Below are 17,194 nucleotides of genomic sequence, written 5' to 3' on the forward strand. Positions count from 1 at the left end.
CACATTCGTACACAGCGCTAGGGGCGCACCTTGACTGCGTCCCGATGCTCGCCCACCCACTTCCGCACCGCATCCAGCAACCCGCGAATCTTCCCGATTTCCTGCACCGCGCGCGCGTCAGCGCACGAACACCCGCACCGAGGACGAGAAACGCACCTGCCACGCCGACGCCTTCTCCAGCGCCCCGTCGACCACGTCCAACCTCTTCATCTCCGCGACGGCCTCACCCACCTCAGCAGCGCCCCCCGCGCGAAGCTCGCCACGAGCCCGAACACCTCGCTCGTCCGGTCCGACTGCGCGAGGTGCGCCGCCCAGTGCACGCACGCGTACCGCGCGTGCGGCGGACCAGCCCGCGGCCCGCGCGAGGGCGATGAGCGCGCGGAGGCATGCGGCGGCGAGGCGGCCGTGCTCGCGGCGTGTGCGGACGAGGTACGGGCCCTTGTCGTACTTTGGGTGGACGTCGACGAGGAAGCGCGCGAAGGACGCGTGCAGCGCGCGGGCGGGCGCGTCGGGGTCGTTGGGATTGCAGTCGACGACGGCGCTGAGGCGGTGGAGGACGGGGCTGGCTTCTTGATCGTCGCCCGAGGAGGGTTTGGAGGTGTTGGGGGAGAGGGCGTCGCGGAGGAGCGCCAGGCCGCCGAGCACGGCCTGCACGTCTTCGCACGTCTGCGGCTCCGCGTGGATGACGTCCCGCGGGTAGGCGCCTCGAGGATCTTGAGGTAGAGGTCGTTGAGCGGGCCGAGCGCTCGACTTCGTTCAGAGGTGGAGATAATGTACTCCGCACGGCTGTTGATGTCGGTGGTGTCTTCTACCAGGAAGCGGGCTGCCACATCGGCATACAGGAAGTTCTTGTCCGCCCACCTAGCCAAGCGTCGAGAAGAGGCTCGGAGACGACGGTGGAAAGGCGATGTCTAAGAAGAAGCCTGATATCGCGATCCACCGACTCAAGAGGTTGCTGGTTGAGGTCCACGATATGAACCGTGTCCACAAGTTTGACGTTGGCGATGACGGTCGTGTCAACAACGTCACCAGGACTAGATGTGAAGAAGATCTTGAGCGGGAATGGTGCTTGTCGGACGCTGGAGACAAGTGATTCGATCATCTTCGAAGGCCCGGTCTTGTACGTGTCAAAACATTCGTCCAGACCGTCGATGACGAGGAAGACTGGATCGTCATCTCGCGGCTCAGCCAAGAGAAGCGGGTCCCGGAAAAGAATCTTCCCTGTATCTTGGGGAAGGAGGTCGTCAATGTCGTGGATGTGGTCTCGGACGGCTTTGGCGAAGACGTCATGGAGGTCGCCTTGCGAGTACGCCAGCTGGTAGGCGATGGTGCGAAAGAAGAGTCGAGTGGAGGACGTGTCGGCGATGCCACGTGCAAAGAAAAACGAGGCCCCGAGCCGATGGCCGAGGCGTTGTGCGAAGTCCGCTGCGATGGTCGACTTGCCGAGACCAGGCGCACCGGTGAGGACGCATATAGTCTGCGTGGAGACATCTACTTCTTGGCCCGTGGCCCATCGGGACAGTTCTGCGACCGCGTCTTGGCGCGTTCCGGGGAGAAGCCTTTTTTGCGGCTCCTTGAGGTGACTCTCATATCCCACAAGAGCGCGTGGCAGTCGCTCCAACACATCGTCGTATCCTGGGTGGTGTGTGACATAAGCGAAGACGTGATGCTGGAAGCTAGTGAAAGCTTACGTTTTGCGGGTTCTCGTTTGGGTTGGGGCACGGGGGCAGGGTCCTCCTCCACAGGTGGGGCTACGGGCTCTGGAACAGACTCAGCGACCCCTTCGGCGACTAGTTGCTCGACGGGGGAGGGGGCGGGCTCCTCCTCGACCACTGGAACGGGTGCTTCGGGTTCGGGTGCCGGAGTGACTTCGGGCTCTGGCGCGGTTTCGACTGTGTGTGATGTAGGCGAGGACGTCCAAGTAACGAGAGTAAGAAAGAGCTTACGTTTCGGGGGATCTAGTTTGAGTTGAGGCACATTTTCGGCCTGGCGCAACGACGTACTGTCATCGCCTGCTACACTCCAGACGGATCATATGACTTACCTGGGTCTCTGGTACAGTTTTTGAATGACAACTTCTAATCTCCGGACGGCTTGAAGTTGAAGAGCAGTGTTGATATCTTGGTTTATTGTGACGAGGCAGTGGCCTATGGGAACATAAGAATGAGGCTTCAAACGCGGGTGGAGAGTACGCACACTGAAATATGCGCCGAGGCTCGCGACTCCTGTCTTCAGCTTCTTCAACATCTTCACGTCCCTCGAGCTGAATACCAATTGACGGAGGAGATTTCCCTTCTGCAGCTCCTCTGCGCCTTCTCCGAGTTTTTCCAACCCTCTGCAGCAGGGTCGACAACGGCAAGACGTGAAACTGACAAGAATACGCACCTGAGGAAGGACTCGGTCTCCTCGACCAGCCGCTCCGACCGGTTGAGGTCGTCCAAGATGGCTGGCGCTTCTCCGCAGGAATCGTGCCGAGGCGACCTTGGACGTCGGTGGGTGCGGTCTTGATGAGCTCTGCGAGCTCGCGGATCTCCACGGCCAGACTTCCGAGCCACTCCTTCATCCACCTCGTCTTCTTCAGCGGAGACAACGACACCCTCTGCAAAGGCACGACAACAGAGCGTGAACACCCGGTCAGAGCACGGAGAGGAGCTCGAGAGGTCGTACCTCGACATTCTGGACGACGCCATTGAGAGCGTCCACAGCCGAAGACAGGTTGGGGATGGGTGCGAGCGCGAGACCTTGCCTCGCGGCGTCGAGAGCGGACCTGGCACGAGCAAAGGGGTCGTTGGCGGGTTCTTCGCAGGCGCGGTTGGAAAGAAAGCAGCCTTGCATGGGGGAAGGACGCAGGGAGAAAGAGACGTGTGCACCTCACCAGTCCCGTCCTCCGTCATTATCACCGGTCGTGCGTGCTGGTGGACCGACGGGGCACAGGAGACAGCGTGGAAGGGACGCTGGGCGTAGGGACGGAGATGACGGTCGAGCAGGCTGCGACCGCGACATGAGGCCATGTACTTGCCCCCTCGCAGGCCTGCAGGGGCCGTGCCCTGGATGGGTTCGGATAGGGGTTTGCGATAAGCGACATGAAAGAGGTCCTGCAGGCTAGAAGGGTGTCGACAATTTGCGTCGGGGGAAGGAATGCAGGAACAGGGCGTACCTAGTCTCTGCCGCCGGCTTCAATTTCCATGTTGTGATCCAGTCAAGACGGAGGATGACTTGCAGGTTGGCATGAGAGATTGGTCCACCACACTGTAGAAGAACGGGGCTGGCCAACACTAGGAAGCGTGCCAGAGAAGGATGTGAGGGTCGGGACCGGAGGAGGCGTGAGTGCAGTCGGGGATACAGTGGTGGCGGGAGGCAAGAGCGTCGTCAGGCACCTATTGAACTCTCGAAGAATGCACGCAAGGTGAGATGCTGGGGGACACACGCATATAGTTGATGGTTGTGCGTGTGCATGACTACGATGACCGGGAGGGAGGAAGGAGTACAAAATCATGAAGTCGAGAGGGCAACAACAGCCAACCATGAACTAGTCTATCACTCGTCTACCAGAGAGAGCGTGGCAGAATCGTGCGTCGCCTGCCTAACAGCCGACGGTCCATCCTCCTGGTTGACGATGCACTGGTAAATGGCTTCAGGGTGGTCCTTCACCATCTCAGGGTGCTCCTTGCAAGCCACGCCTGCACGCTCTCCATCACCTTCCGTGTACGACCGATCTTCTGTCAAGCAAGCCGCCATCAGCCTCCGACGGGCGAGAAAAACAGACCGACGCACCTGCCACGCGATAGCCCTATTCAGTGACGCCGTCACCGCGTCCATCCGGCCCATCCACGCCATCGTCTCCACCCACTGCAACAGCACCGACTTCGCGAACTTGTCCAGGGCCGCATACACGTCCTTCGCGTTCTCGTCTGACTGCGCGAGGTGCCCTGCCCAGTGCAGACACGCGTACCGCACGTGTTTCGGAATATCGGCAGCCACGCGCTCCTCCACGTCTGGGACGCCCGACCGCCTCGTCCCAGACGCTACACAGAGCGGGTTCTGGTGCAGGGAAGACACGAGGGTGTCGAGGCACCCCGCGGCGATGCGTCCGTGCTCGCGCACCGTCTTCACGAGGTAGGGTCCCTTGTCGTACTTTGGGTGGACGTCGACGAGGAACTGGGAGAAGGTGATGTGGATGGGGCGGAACGCCGCGTCGAGGTCGCTGCGGTCGAATAACACGACGGAGCGAAGGTGACGGAGAACGGATACGGATGTTTTCGTGGGCGTAGACAGCAGCCTTTCGAGGTCGTTCGGCGAGAAGCGGTCCTTCAGGAGCGCGATGGTCCCGAGCATCGTCTGCACGCGATCCCGCAGTGGCTCCTCGTTCTCCATGTTGTCTCTTGGGAACGCATCTCGAGCACCTTCAGGTAGAGGTCGTTGAGAGGCCCAAGCAGTTCGGATCGTTTGGGGTTGGAGAAGAGATACTCCGCGCGTTCTCCACGTCCTCGGGGTATTCAGCAAGGAAATTGACGGCCGTGTCTGCGTAGACCATCAACCCTCCGAGCGCTCTGCCAGACGATCGACGAGGTCGCCGCGGTTCCTCAGCATTCGTGGCCGGAACGCTGTTGCTAGCCGGTCTCTGAGGAACAGCTTGACGTCCTCGAGCACGGATGCGGGGGACTGCTTACTGAGGTCGAGCGAGTAGATCTTGTCCTGTGGAGAGTCGATGCTGGCAGATATAGCTCTTTCGATGGGATCCAAGGGACGGCTCGTGAACAAAATCTTCACCGTAAAGCGTGCTTGCTGCGCACAGTCGACGAGGAGCTTGACCAAAAGACTGGGGAGAGAGCGGTCCACGGGTTCGACGCATTCATCGAGGGCGTCGACGACGAAGACGATGGACGATGCGAGGGATCGACGAGTGAAACGGCGTGGTCAAGAGGGCCTTCGCTTCATATTGCATCTGTTGACTCTGGCCGCGTGTGAGATGCTCCCGACGGCGTCGACAATGAGGGGTGATGTCTCCTGAGAGCGGCGACTTGGTAGGCGATGGTGGGGAAGAAAAGGCGAGTGTTGGAGCAGTCCGCGACGTCGCGAGCGAAGAAGAATGACGCCGCGAGTCCAGGTCAAAATCTTGGCGTTCGGCGAACTCGCGGGCATGGTAGACTTTCCTGCGCCCGCAACGCCGGAGAGGTGGCAGATGAACCGGCCCTCGACGTCCGCGCCTTCGCCGCGAACCCACTGGGAGAGTTGCTCGAATAGTTCTTCGCGTGTGCCAGGAAGGAACTTGCTTTTCGCGTTGTTAGTGAGGCACGATATCCAGCATCGGCTCGCAGTAGCTTCTCGAGTCGTCGTCGCGTTCTGTTCGCCACCACGCAAATAAGCAACATACAACGAGCGGCCTGAATGACTATATGCACTCACTGTGCTGAATCTGAACGACCTCGACTCTCTGTGGAATCACATCAGTGTCAGAAGCCGAGACCCGTTGTCAGACACGCACCTCTACCGCCGACGCTACGTTTTCAACCATACCTCCACCCTCCTCATCCCTTCAATAAGCTGGTCCATCCCTGGTGATTCAACGAGACAGTCGGCCTGTGTGCGCGCAGTGAGCGACGACGCTGAGCGGGGAACAAGCAAGCTCACCTGGAAAAACCTGGTGATCTGAACCACTTTTTCTTGCATGTCCTTCAGCGTCTCCGCATCGCGTGCACTATGGAAGCATCGACGCCAACATGGGCCTGTGTATAGCCTTTGCGCTTCACTCTGCAGCTCTTCAACCTGGCTACAGGGAGCTGAGGACGCTTGGATCGCATACAGAAAGGCTGTGACGCACCTCAGGAACTTCATCGTCCTATCACCCACGGATTCGCCTAGATCCTGAAGTTTCTCAGGCCCGCTCGCGTCGACCTTCCTCTGAATCTGCTCAGACGCGCTCTGCAGTATGCCAGCGAGGTTCCCCAGATCTTTCGCCAACTCTTGGAGCCCTTTCTTGGTCGACCGGACTTCCTGTGGAACGAATAGCGAAGGCGTCGTTGTAAGGGAGGACGACGGGGATGAGCATACGAGATAAGGGGCCATGAGCTGGCGGCGCACCTCGACTTTCTCCACAACTTTGATCAGAACCTTCACGCCGTCAGCGACATACGGAACCGGGACCACCTGGAGCACCTCCTGGCCGACCTCGAGCGCCTTCTTGGCGAACGCAAGGGTCGTATCAATATCCTCCTGGCGCGTGCCAGCGGAGCAGCAGAACATGAGACGGGATGAAGGGCGGGGGTGTGGGACTCGGGGCGCACCTTTCGCTCGCGGCCCCGGGCGAATATCAGCGAACGTACCAGGCCGGTGGGCCGAAGTCGCGCGCAAAGCGCGTGGTCGCCGAGGCCGATGGGCTGTACGCGTGATGAGACGTCGGCTGCGCGGTGGTGCACGGAAGTAGCGTCGAGGACGGCCGCAGCACCGGCCGCAGAGCGGGAGTGGGCGGACGCCGATTCGACCGGTAGGGGCCTGTGAGCCCGAACTCGTGCTCGACGGAAGGCGACGCAGGGAAGCGGACGCGGTGCGGATTCCATTCCAGGGTGTGGGCACGGCAAGTGGTCTGCTGTCAGAGAGCCTCGCAATCACAAGACGAGACCCTGCGCAGCATGAGCCCGAACGACCGTAGGTTAAACCTGGTAAGAAACTTACCTCAGGATCGTGTGCCCTTTTATTGCAATGATATGCACCAGGAACTGTTCAGCTCGGAGGTACGCGTTTGCTCCTATCCACCATCATCTCCCGCGCATCCGCCGTCCGTCCGCCTGTCCCCGGTGCCCAGAGGAGCCCAAGCGCGACGCCCTCACCCTCCGACCTGTCCCGATCGCGTCCTACGACCCCGAAATCCCACATGACGAACGTTGGCCCATCGATCGCGTGGAGATCATGGCTGCATCCCCGCGGTAAGGGTATAGTCAAAGACAGCCTCACCCAACTACGAGCAGTGGTGCACCTGTTTTTTTTCACCACCTCGAAGCCTGTAGTCCTCGCTCCAGAGGCCCTGCCACCCGGCTCCCTCGCAGAGTGCGGATTGGTCTTCCGAGATGCCAGTATCGACAAGAAAGACGAGGGTTTGAAGGCTCTTGTGGACTGTCATGGCTTTGTAGACGCTACGTCGCCGACCAAGGTTGCGAGAAAGCAGGGTGAGCGCTGGATCGTGGATGTTCTTGGAATTAGAGAATTTGTATTCTGCGGGCAGTTCGCCGCACGGATGAGGTCAATTTCGTCGTGTGTTACTTTTTAGGACGGCTCAGAGATCTCCGGTGCAGCATGGGCGAACTGAGGGGAAGAGAAGACTAAGTTCAAGATGAACGGGGAGAGCAAGCAGCCGCAAACGGCGCCTCGCTGACCTCACTCTTCGCGCTATCCCAGGCGTCCGTTTCAAGGTTGTGTTGGAATCTGCTCACGTGTATGGCAAGCTTGGTCGTACCTTACTTGTGCTTAGTCATCGTGTAGATAGCCATCGTCCCTCGTCCCGCACTCGCCTCACGCATTTGCCCTTCACCACCACTCGTTCTCCCCACGTCCGTCTGTACTCGCCTCCGGTGCCATAGGACAACCGCGTGGTATCGATTGCCTCGTCCGACCTCGTCCGAACCACCGACTTCTAACAGGTTGTTCAAGGGTGTCTCCTTCCCTCCTTCTCCTCCGCGCTTCGATCACAACGCTGACGCGACGCACGCGCACGAAGTCCGTACTTCGGGCTAGGCGAACTGGCTCCTGTTCTGGGGGGCGGAGTTAATCCCGAAGGTTGCGCTGCGCGATCCTGCGCGGGTTCGGTGTGCTTGAGTATACCGGATGCTTCCATCTTCCCGTCCCCGCGCCGACAGCCTTCGCCGGCAGAAGCCTCAACGCCAGGCTCTCCTGCTCACATATTTCCCCGTTTGATGCTCGGGCGTGGCTGTACTGGTCGACATTACAGATCGTTCGCACTCAAACCCTCGACGTCCCCGCAGACTATGTACCGTTCGCACGCAGTCCAGCATTCGAAAGAAAGAGCGCAATATTCCATTAGGTCAACGAACTACACTCCGAAACCAAGAAACCAGGCACTGTGCGTCGAAACTCCACCCTCCCCACCTCTCAGCCAACTACGCCGATAAGCAAATCAGAGGGTGACCGGGATGCAGCCGACGGAGATGAGGCCGCCCTGTCACGAGCGACTGTCAGCTGGGCCGCCTTTCGACAGAGGGACGCGCGGGACACGTACGACGTTGTTGTTCTGGCAGCAGACGGCCTGGGCGTTGCAGGTGTTGCCGGAGGCGACGCCGACGACGCTGATGGGCGAGCAGTTGAGGCCGATGAGGACGTCGACGCCCTGGACGACGACGCCGAGGAGGCCAAGGAGGAGAGAGCCCGCCGTGGACGACGACTGCATCGCGACGTCGGGTGAGTGATCTGTTTTCAAGTTCCACAGTCGTAGCGGGGGACACTCACAGACTCGGTGGACTGGCAGCACTGGATCGGGCCCGTCGAGCACGAGTCCGTGCGCGCCGCGAGGGGGGTGGCGGCCGCAAGGGCGGGGAGCGCAGCGAGCGCGAAGGCAGCGACACGAGTGAACATCATCTTGGACGAGGGAGGGTGGGTGTGGAAGAGAAGAAGGAAGTGGGCTTGAAGGAGCGATGGAGAGCTGAGGGTGCGTTGGACCTAGAGCTTGCTCTTTCCCTAGCCCGCCCCCTCACTGTTTTATACACCCACAGGAGCGCTCGCGAGGGGTGGACACTACGCGCGACGCGCGAGCGAACGAGCGACCCGAGCGCGCGTGCGCACAGAGCGGGGATTGCGCGAGAAGGCATGGCGCGCGGGGCGCGCGCGACGTGGGCTGTGATCGCGCCCGCGCAACGAGCGCGTCACCGACACTGGGGACCCGCGACCTGTCCGACGGGGAACAGAAGGGCAGAAGGGCGGGTACCGTGCGGTGCGTGGAGATGGTTGCAGGAAAGACAGCTGCACTCAAGATGTCAAGGTGGCTCGTGCGGATTGGTGGCCAAGACGTGGATGGGTCGCGTAGGCGCGCGGACTGCGCGAGGCATTGCTGCAAGGTCAGAACTGGACGCGGTGAGTTCGAACGCCTTGAGATGTATAATGGGTGGTGATCCACCTTTGTTCCTTCTTGCAAAACAAGGCCTTCGTCATGGCATTTCGCGTCCGTCGCACCTGGATGCGTGGGTGGCATGAACACCTGCAGTGTGACCACGCCCAGACCCCTTGCCAACTAAACAGCGCACAAACTCCCAGCGCGATCTCCGTCTCCGCCCTCGCATGGATGCACGTTCACGTTCTGATCAGGCGCGCACCGTTCCTCCCGCCAGGCCGCGAGCGAGGAAGGGATGCGGAGATGCCCGTCCAGGTGAATCTGCCACTGCGATCGACACTCCGACATCGCCTTGCCCATATGTTGGCCGGACTCCAGCAGCGGCCACCCATGCCATCCGGCCATGCGCACCCAAATCGCCATGACTTGACCCTCGGACGCCAGCGCGCTCTCACTCGCGTTGAAATGTATGCCGTCAATGTCGGCATCGCTCACAGGCCATTCTGCCCAACGCGCGCGGACCGACGTCCCCGACGTCCCCGACCGTCCGTACGGCCGAAGAAGGCGCGGCGGGCCGTAGCGGACGACGGAAATCTGCATCGCGTCGCGCCGCGCACAACCTGCACCAACGATTTGCACGGAGGGGGCCCGCGACAACCGCCGTGCCCGGACGCGAGATTGTCGCGCGGAAGCCGCCCGTCAGCGCACGGCGTCTGCTTGGCTCCCGATTCTGTACACAGCCCGCGCCCGTGCGTGCGCGAAAGGCGGAATCCCCCATCTCTTCCTCTTCTCCTCCACCGCTCGGTGCTTGGCAAGCTTGCATAACGGCAAAAGCAGCAAATGAAGAGCCCGCTCCGATCTCGCGCGCCGAGGGACGTCCCGTTTCATCTGCGCAGAGATACTCCGCCTCCGCGCGCGCGGTTCCCAGCGACGACGCGATCCACAAAGCGTCACGAATCAGACTCAACTAACGAGGAGACCCGCAGGCTGCAGGCGGCGGAAAGCTTGGCTACGGCACGAGCGCCGACCACGCGGACCGCCTTTCCACCCATATTCGGAGTTGAACGAACAGCATGTATACACATCCTTATGATGTATAGTACACCGTCCAATCATTTCAGCCATGACTTGGGCCGGAATGTCAGTGTGCGCCATCGCCGCAGTCTTCCACTAGGCTGCGTAACCCCCGAGGCTATGGCGAGGTAGAAAAGCGTAAGTACAGGTATCAGACCAAGCGAATCACTGTGAGACAACGTACCGTTGTCCACAGAGGCAATATACTCACTACCTGATCGTTGGTACGTGATCTCTGCAGTCTCGACCTGCTCACCACGCCTTCTGGCCCTCAGACGAGGCCGAGCTTTGACGACGAGGCAGCGAAGCTATACCACACGGATCAGCACGATTATATCAACGTCAAGCAAAAAAGTACCCTTATACACTTTATACTCGTACACAGCATCGGGGTACTCCTTCGACGTCTCCACATGCTCGCCAACCCACGCCCGCAGGCTCTTCGGCCGTAGCTTCACGGACCCAAAACTCTGTCCCAACGGCGTCAGCACCAAGGCTCACGACTATGGCGAACGAGCACGCACCAGCCACTCGCATGCCGTCTCCAGCGCCCGCCCAACGTCGTCTCCCCGCCCCATCCACGCCATCGTCTCCACCCACACCAGGCACGCGTCCGTCTTCGTGAACTCGGTCAGCGCCGCCATCACCCCGTACTTCGCGTCCTTGTACGACTGCGAGAGGCGGACCGCCTGGTTCGTGCACGCGTACTGCACGGATCGCGGGACCGCGGCGAGCACCCGCCTGTCGACGTCGGGGATCGTCGACCGTGCAGAGCCGTGGATGGCAAACAAGGTTAAAAGGAGGTGTCTTGCAGGGTCTCGGTCGTGAGGGTCGCGAGGGAACCCGCGGCGAGGTACGCGTGTCCGCATCGGGCGTCGAAGCGGGCCGGGACGTTGTCATCCTTGTGCGTGCTTCTCGGGGAGGAAGAAGTCGATTGACCTCGAGAGGTCGCTGGGGCGATAGGGAAGGAGCAGGCTGCAGCGAGTGCATAGAGACGACAGGGTGGAAATCGGGTACAATCGTGGAGGGAAATGTGCGGCATTGCATACGTAGTTGCCCTCCAAGGGGCGACGAGCGAGCTCATAGCACTGCGCGAAGTCTCCACGCGCCATTCTTCATATGTTGTGTCTAGGGCGTCAGAATGCGAATGGAAGCGCGGTCCGAGGCAGAAGGCGTGCGTGGGACAGAGAAGAATGTGGTAGCCACGGTCATTGAGGTTTTCTGGTCGTTGGCTGAGAAGATACCATTGGATATCCAGGTAGATCAACCAGATTGTCGCAACCTTCGAAAGGGTCTTGGCCATGGTACGCCGTATCGTGTCGAGCTAGCACTGCAAAGTGTCCTAGGGCCGTTGACGTGGCTAAGGTCGACGGAACAACCGAGAGGAGGCCAAAGCGGGACGGACTACGGGGCGGTCGGTGCATTTCAACCGCGATAACTAGCAGCAAACCATCGTGAGCGATGGAACCCATAATGTCGCCGCTATCACCGACCTCCGTCTCAGGGCCATTCTCCGCATCGACGAGGACCTCCAGGCTTGAGATGGTTGAAGACCTCGATAGAGTACTGACGCTGCGTGTAGCCCTCTTCTGTTTCGAGGGGGTACTTCAGAGACTTGACGAGCTACTTGACACCAGCGACTTACTAGGTGACGGCTGCGAGTGCGGTGTGAAAGGGGCGCAGCATAACAGGGTCGAGGCCGTGGAGACGACCGCGCATATGTGGATATAAGGCAGGAGTGCACCTGAACCACAGCATATAGTGAGCAGACAAACGCAAAATTGGACGAGAGAAGGAGCAAAGGGGTAGATCGCAAGCGAAATACACGTACGAGATCCAAGCCATCGTCACTACCTCATTTTCGCGCAACTCGTATGACTTGGACCTTCGGCACGGAATCCTTCCAGCTCCTTCCCAACAATGGCGTCTTCCCAGCTCGCCCGCATCCGACCGTTCCGCCGCCTTGGCTTCCATCTCATGCAAAATAGCTCACTCATCTTCAAGACGGACGACCGAGGTAGGGCTGGGAGCGGCTTCTGGCTTCGCGTACTCGAAGATGACGTTCGTCGCGTCCGTGAGCTTCTACGGGCTCTGACCCGAACATTTTTCTGCACTTTCGGCGCGATTGAAAGACGAGAGGTGCGTGGAAGGTAAGCACGGCATACGTCTTCCGGTACAACCGCGCGGGGCACTCTTCAGCCAACGTGGGCACGAGTCTGGACGCGCCGTGAGAAGGGGGTGCAAGGGCGGTAGATGGATGACTCACCATCGAGCACACCGGGCGAGTACTAGCTCGGAAATGACATGCATCGGGAGGCGTTCGGGAATTGTATGCATCGATCGTGGAGATCGTGGCTGCATGCGAGCGGGAAGATAAAGTGCCCTCAATGCGTGCCCCGCACGGATCCAAGCGGCGACGCACCCGTCTGTGTTCATCGCCTCAAGGCCCGCAGCCCCTCTGGACAGAGTTCTGGCAACTCAGCGTCCTTGTCGGATGTGACCGTGGTATAAGAGGCGGTTTTGAGGGTAGTATTGGCACGAGTCTGTGGACGCGGGGTCGCAAACCACGGCTGTGAGTAGAGGAGACGAGCGCTGGATCGTGGATGTTCTTGGATTAATGGGAGAAGTCGTCGGGAGCCAAGTGGTTCAGCTCCTCACAGTCGTCGGGATACATACCCTGATTGGTCGAAAGTCTGAACGATTTGTCATCGGAATCCTTTTCGATCATTTGAATATCATTATAAATCCATCAAATTGGGCTGGCCAAGCGCCATTGCTATGAAGGCCCATCTCTCGCACACACACTCTTGCACCTCCCGCTACACGCAGCTATGGTTCTCAAGCTCTACGGAGGAGGCCTCTCTTGTCCTCCTACCACCACCTGGTGGTTAGGCGCCCAAGAGACACCTCAGTGTGTCTCCTTGAGGGATGAGTGTGTAAGTCCTCACTGCAATGTGTGGTACAGTACATACGCGTCCCCTCACTCCATTCGGAGGGGAGGAGCGATGCCGAATCGACCACCAGTGAGCTAGGGGTTCCCTCCACCCCGCTCCAGGGGCACAATCCCAACGTCGACTTACTTACGCCGGGGCTCACGTACAAGCGGGTTTACCCCGCCATCGTTCCCCCTGTCTGTGGGCGACTTCGTCGTAGCCGTTCGTGGTGGAGGAACATAGCCTTACCCTGGTGAGGGGGGCGGCGTCGTTGTCCACGCAGCGTGCGGCGCGCTTTGCGCGTGTAAGGTGCCGGGCGGCAGTGCATCGCTAAATGCGGGTAATTCTGACCGTGGGCGATCTGCGAAGCGCCGGTCGATCGCGATATGTTCGTATTCTGTCGTAAAATCCCAAGTGGATCATATAAACTCGATGTGACAGCTAGTGATCAACATTTATCTTAGCGTGATAGAGATAGACCGCCTTGGACCTCTAACGGGGCGAATGATCATACGTTCTCCAGTGACCGACCTTTGAATGATCACTGGTAGATCACTGACAGATCGAAGAGGTTGGAGCGAAGAGGACGAAGGTGACCACGTGATCCCATACATGGCTGCAGAACCGAGTTGAGCCCACCACCGGGCCGCCTTCAGTGACTCGGTGACGCAGACTCTTCCCCTCGTCTACACCACGTACTCATGGAATCTCTGATTGACAGGCACAGTGACCCCTCCTAAGTATCTGAGAATTCTCGTTAGTCAATGTAAGCCCTTATTATGTGGGATTTTCTGTCTGAATGTTTGATGAACTCTGAGTAAGGCAGGGAACCGACTGTAAGCACACGAAGAGGAGCGATCCTCAGTCAGTGATAGAACGACTATATTGAGGGCATAAGTAGTACCTGTAAGCACACGAAGAGGAGCGACTACAGATACAGTAAGCATATGTGTAAGGAGCGCATAGAAGTGTAGGTACTTACTCCTCAGTCAGTGATAGAACAACTGAAGAGCAGAGCGAGCCAGAGTCCTCCCTATATACTGTCCAGGAGTAACATACGTAAGCAGTGATGGGAAGACATAATTGGCGCAGAGGTCAGACCGGACAGAAGATGGATACGATGCTGTGCGGGCTGTGCGCTAAGACAAAGAAAGTCCGTAAGTGGAACAAGGGAACAAAGAGAGAAGCGTAGAAGAACGAAATGGAAGAGATAAGGAACTACAAGGCAGTGAAGTGACATATGGAACTATGGGAAGTCTCTCACAGAGTCCATGTGGATGCGTAAACTGTCCTAATGTACGTATGTTCGATATCCAATGTTCAACACACCCCCTCGTTCAAGACGCGGATGAAACTAAACCAACGTGCTCGCAGAAGTACTTGAGTATCGAAAGAGGAACTGACTTCGTAAGCGAGTCCGCTAGCTGCTCCGCAGAAGGAACGTGAAAGAGAGTAACTTCGCCTTCCTCGATGTATTCACGAATGAAGTGGTAGCGGATGTCGATGTGTTCGTGCGACGGTCAACGCAGGGTTTTCAGAGAGGAAAATCGATCCCTGGTTGTCCATGCAGAGTGGTGTAGGACTGACATATCGTCACCAACTTCACGACCGAAAGTGGAAGCCACTTCATCTGACGGCAAGCGTCTGACGCGGACATGTATTCCCCTTGGTGGAGGAGAGGGATACTGTGCGTTGTCGGCGAGAGACCCAGGAGAGTGCACCTCCTGCCATCAGGAAAACGAAGCCGGTTGTCGACTTCCTGTCGTCGCGGTCTTCTCCCCAGTCCGAGTCCGAGTACGCGATCATGCCGGCGCCATCCTTTCCATCGTAACGAATACGATAGTGCGAGGTACCACGGAGGTAGCGAAGGACGTAGCGGGCGTAACGCATGTGATCTTCAGACGGATTGGCGTTGTACTTGGAGAGACGCGTGACAGCGTAGGAAATGTCTGGACGAGTACCGAGCATGGCGTAAAGAAGGCTGCCGATGAGGCTCTGGTACTCCCGACGAAGGGTTGCAGGTGCTTCATCCTGTCGAGCGACGAGGACGCAACCAGCGGGGAGAGGAGTGGAAGCAGCGTTGCAGTCAGACATGCTAAACTTCTCGAGGACGGCGTCGATGTACTCTTCCTGGTGATGTCGAGGATGCGTTTGACGCGATCGCGACGTATGCGAGTACCGAGGAATGTTGCACCGGTCCTAGATCAGTCATCTTGTACTGCTTGCTGAGTGAGTCCTTGACGAAGTCGATGCGCGTGCGTGAATTGCCCATGACAAGTAGATCGTCGACATATAGAACAATCAGCGTGACTTCGCCTGGAACACCCCCTTGTCGACGATAAACGTAGACTCCGGCATCTGAGTACGTGCGGACAAATCCCAATTTGATAAGCGAGTCGTGGATTTTGAGGTTCCACTGGCGAGAGGCTTGCTTCAGACGTAGATGGCCTTCTTGAGCAGACAGACGTAGTCCTCTTTGCCAGCTTCAACCCATCCTTCCGGCTGCTCCATGTATATCTCCTCGTTGAGCTCGCCGTTGAGGAACGCAGTTTTGACGTCCATGGCGTCGATATCCCAGTCTTCGAGCGCGGCGTGTGCAAATGCGAAGCGGGTCGACTTGTTCCTTGATACAGGCGAAAAAATCTCGAAGTAGTCTTCTCCCCAGTTCTGCGTATAGCCCTTAGCTACGAGGCGAGCCTTGACTCGACCATTGTGCTTGATATCGTACACCCAACGACATCCGATGACGTTACGACCCTTGGGGCGAGGTACGAGCACCCAGGTTCGATTTTCCATCAACGAATTGTACTCTGAAGCTTCAGCCTTGAACCATTCATCACTCATAGGAGAGTTATGCGCTTCGCGGTAGGACTGAGGGATGCCTTTCTTGCGCGCAGCGTGATTGATGATTGTGTTGAGCAGATTGAAGTACTCGCGCTCTTCAGCTGTACGTAGCTGTCCGTCTCGTCGTGTCCTGGCGTCGACGCGTGCAGGCGGTTCGTCACCGTAGAAGTTGTCCCTGTTGCGATGCGGATTCTGTCCTGCACCATGACGCTGAGGGCGCTGAGGTTGTGGTGGAGGACCAGCATCGACATCAGGTACGTCTTCGACAGTAGGATGACGGTTACGACGGTGGTTAGGAGCACGTGGCGGTGCACCTGGTACGACTGGAGGCGGTGGCGGAGCTTCGTGCTCTGGTTCAGGCTCGGCATTGGGTGGAGCTTGAGGAGGGTGTGGGACCATAGCAGGTTCCGGAGGAGGAGTTGGAGGAGGAGGTATGAGCTCGACTGGTTCGTTGTCAGGCTCTCCCTCAGGGATGTCCGGGAACGGTGAATCGTCGGGGGTTACACGACGACGGCTGGTGGGGTTTTCACGTGCAGGGAAGACGTTCTCATCAAAGTCCACATCGCTAGAGACCATGATGGAGCGGGTAGAGCGGTTCCAGAAACGATAACCCTTGGAACCCTCGTAACCAACAAACACAACTTCGAGTGCCTTAGGCTCGAGTTTGTTGTCGCGTTTGTCCCTTTGCACATGTACGACTGCTTTGCAGCTGAAAACGCGGAAGTGGGAACAGTCTGGGACGACTCCGTTCCATGCCGTGATTGGGCACTTCCATTTTAGACGACGCATTGGCTGACGGTGATACGCACGCACCGCCGCTGTACGGTGCACCGCGACTACACTAGCGCCCGCGCGCCGCCGTCCACCTCGACCTCGTTCGTCCTCACGCACCTCGACCTCTCCGCCGCGCGCACCCATCGCGATCAGCCCGCGAGCATTCCATATCGACGCTCCAGCATTCCAGGCCAGACGCGACGCCCACGGACACACCACGCCGCAGTTCACGCACGACCGAGGCCGGCACGGCACGCACCCGATCCACCTCCTCTACAGTACGCCGACCTCGTCCATTTCCTCATCTTCATTCCCCTCCTCTTCTTGCACGTTTAGTATGTTCTCCTGTTCTACATCTCGTACTTTTCGTATTCTCGTATCCACTTCGCGCGTCCCCCATTTTGATCCTCAGACTTGACCTATCTCTGCTTACCTGTACCTCGATCTTCGTTCCTGTCCCCCGCGCTTCACGCTCAGCCCTTCATTCTCGGTCTCGATTTCGTACATTTTCGTG

General features: G+C 58.7%; 4 protein-coding genes across 4 annotated transcripts; all 4 read right to left on the bottom strand.

The window, feature by feature from the left end:
- Positions 1-17: 17 nt before the first annotated feature.
- BXZ73DRAFT_108234 (uncharacterized protein) lies at positions 18-2,835 on the bottom strand (the record flags this gene model as incomplete). Its single annotated transcript, XM_048017106.1, has 11 exons — positions 18-101; positions 157-713; positions 785-861; positions 945-1,635; positions 1,692-1,892; positions 1,947-1,986; positions 2,045-2,052; positions 2,199-2,335; positions 2,386-2,446; positions 2,482-2,599; positions 2,668-2,835. 11 exons carry the CDS (start codon positions 2,833-2,835, stop codon positions 18-20), a joined length of 2,142 nt encoding a protein of 713 aa, XP_047871264.1.
- Positions 2,836-3,537: 702 nt separating this feature from the next.
- Positions 3,538-6,243, bottom strand: BXZ73DRAFT_108235 (uncharacterized protein; the record flags this gene model as incomplete). Its single annotated transcript, XM_048017107.1, has 11 exons — positions 3,538-3,645; positions 3,699-3,719; positions 3,775-4,338; positions 4,404-4,486; positions 4,539-4,695; positions 5,297-5,343; positions 5,407-5,434; positions 5,518-5,580; positions 5,632-5,770; positions 5,822-5,994; positions 6,052-6,243. The coding sequence occupies 11 exons, from the start codon at positions 6,241-6,243 to the stop codon at positions 3,538-3,540; spliced, it is 1,575 nt and encodes a 524-aa protein (XP_047871265.1).
- A 1,885-nt stretch (positions 6,244-8,128) lies between these two features.
- On the bottom strand, positions 8,129-8,583 carry BXZ73DRAFT_93485 (fungal hydrophobin; the record flags this gene model as incomplete). The annotated part of the gene is made up of 3 exons (XM_048026671.1): positions 8,129-8,170; positions 8,231-8,392; positions 8,458-8,583. 3 exons carry the CDS (start codon positions 8,581-8,583, stop codon positions 8,129-8,131), a joined length of 330 nt encoding a protein of 109 aa, XP_047871266.1.
- A 652-nt stretch (positions 8,584-9,235) lies between these two features.
- Positions 9,236-11,432, bottom strand: BXZ73DRAFT_82973 (uncharacterized protein; the record flags this gene model as incomplete). Its single annotated transcript, XM_048023828.1, has 5 exons — positions 9,236-9,675; positions 10,314-10,437; positions 10,498-10,599; positions 10,654-10,870; positions 11,179-11,432. 5 exons carry the CDS (start codon positions 11,430-11,432, stop codon positions 9,236-9,238), a joined length of 1,137 nt encoding a protein of 378 aa, XP_047871267.1.
- Positions 11,433-17,194: the final 5,762 nt, after the last annotated feature.

The sequence above is a fragment of the Epithele typhae genome (genome assembly GCF_022376455.1).
Source record: "Epithele typhae strain CBS 203.58 chromosome Unknown BXZ73scaffold_149, whole genome shotgun sequence".
In the NCBI taxonomy this organism is placed as follows: domain Eukaryota; kingdom Fungi; phylum Basidiomycota; class Agaricomycetes; order Polyporales; family Epitheliaceae; genus Epithele; species Epithele typhae.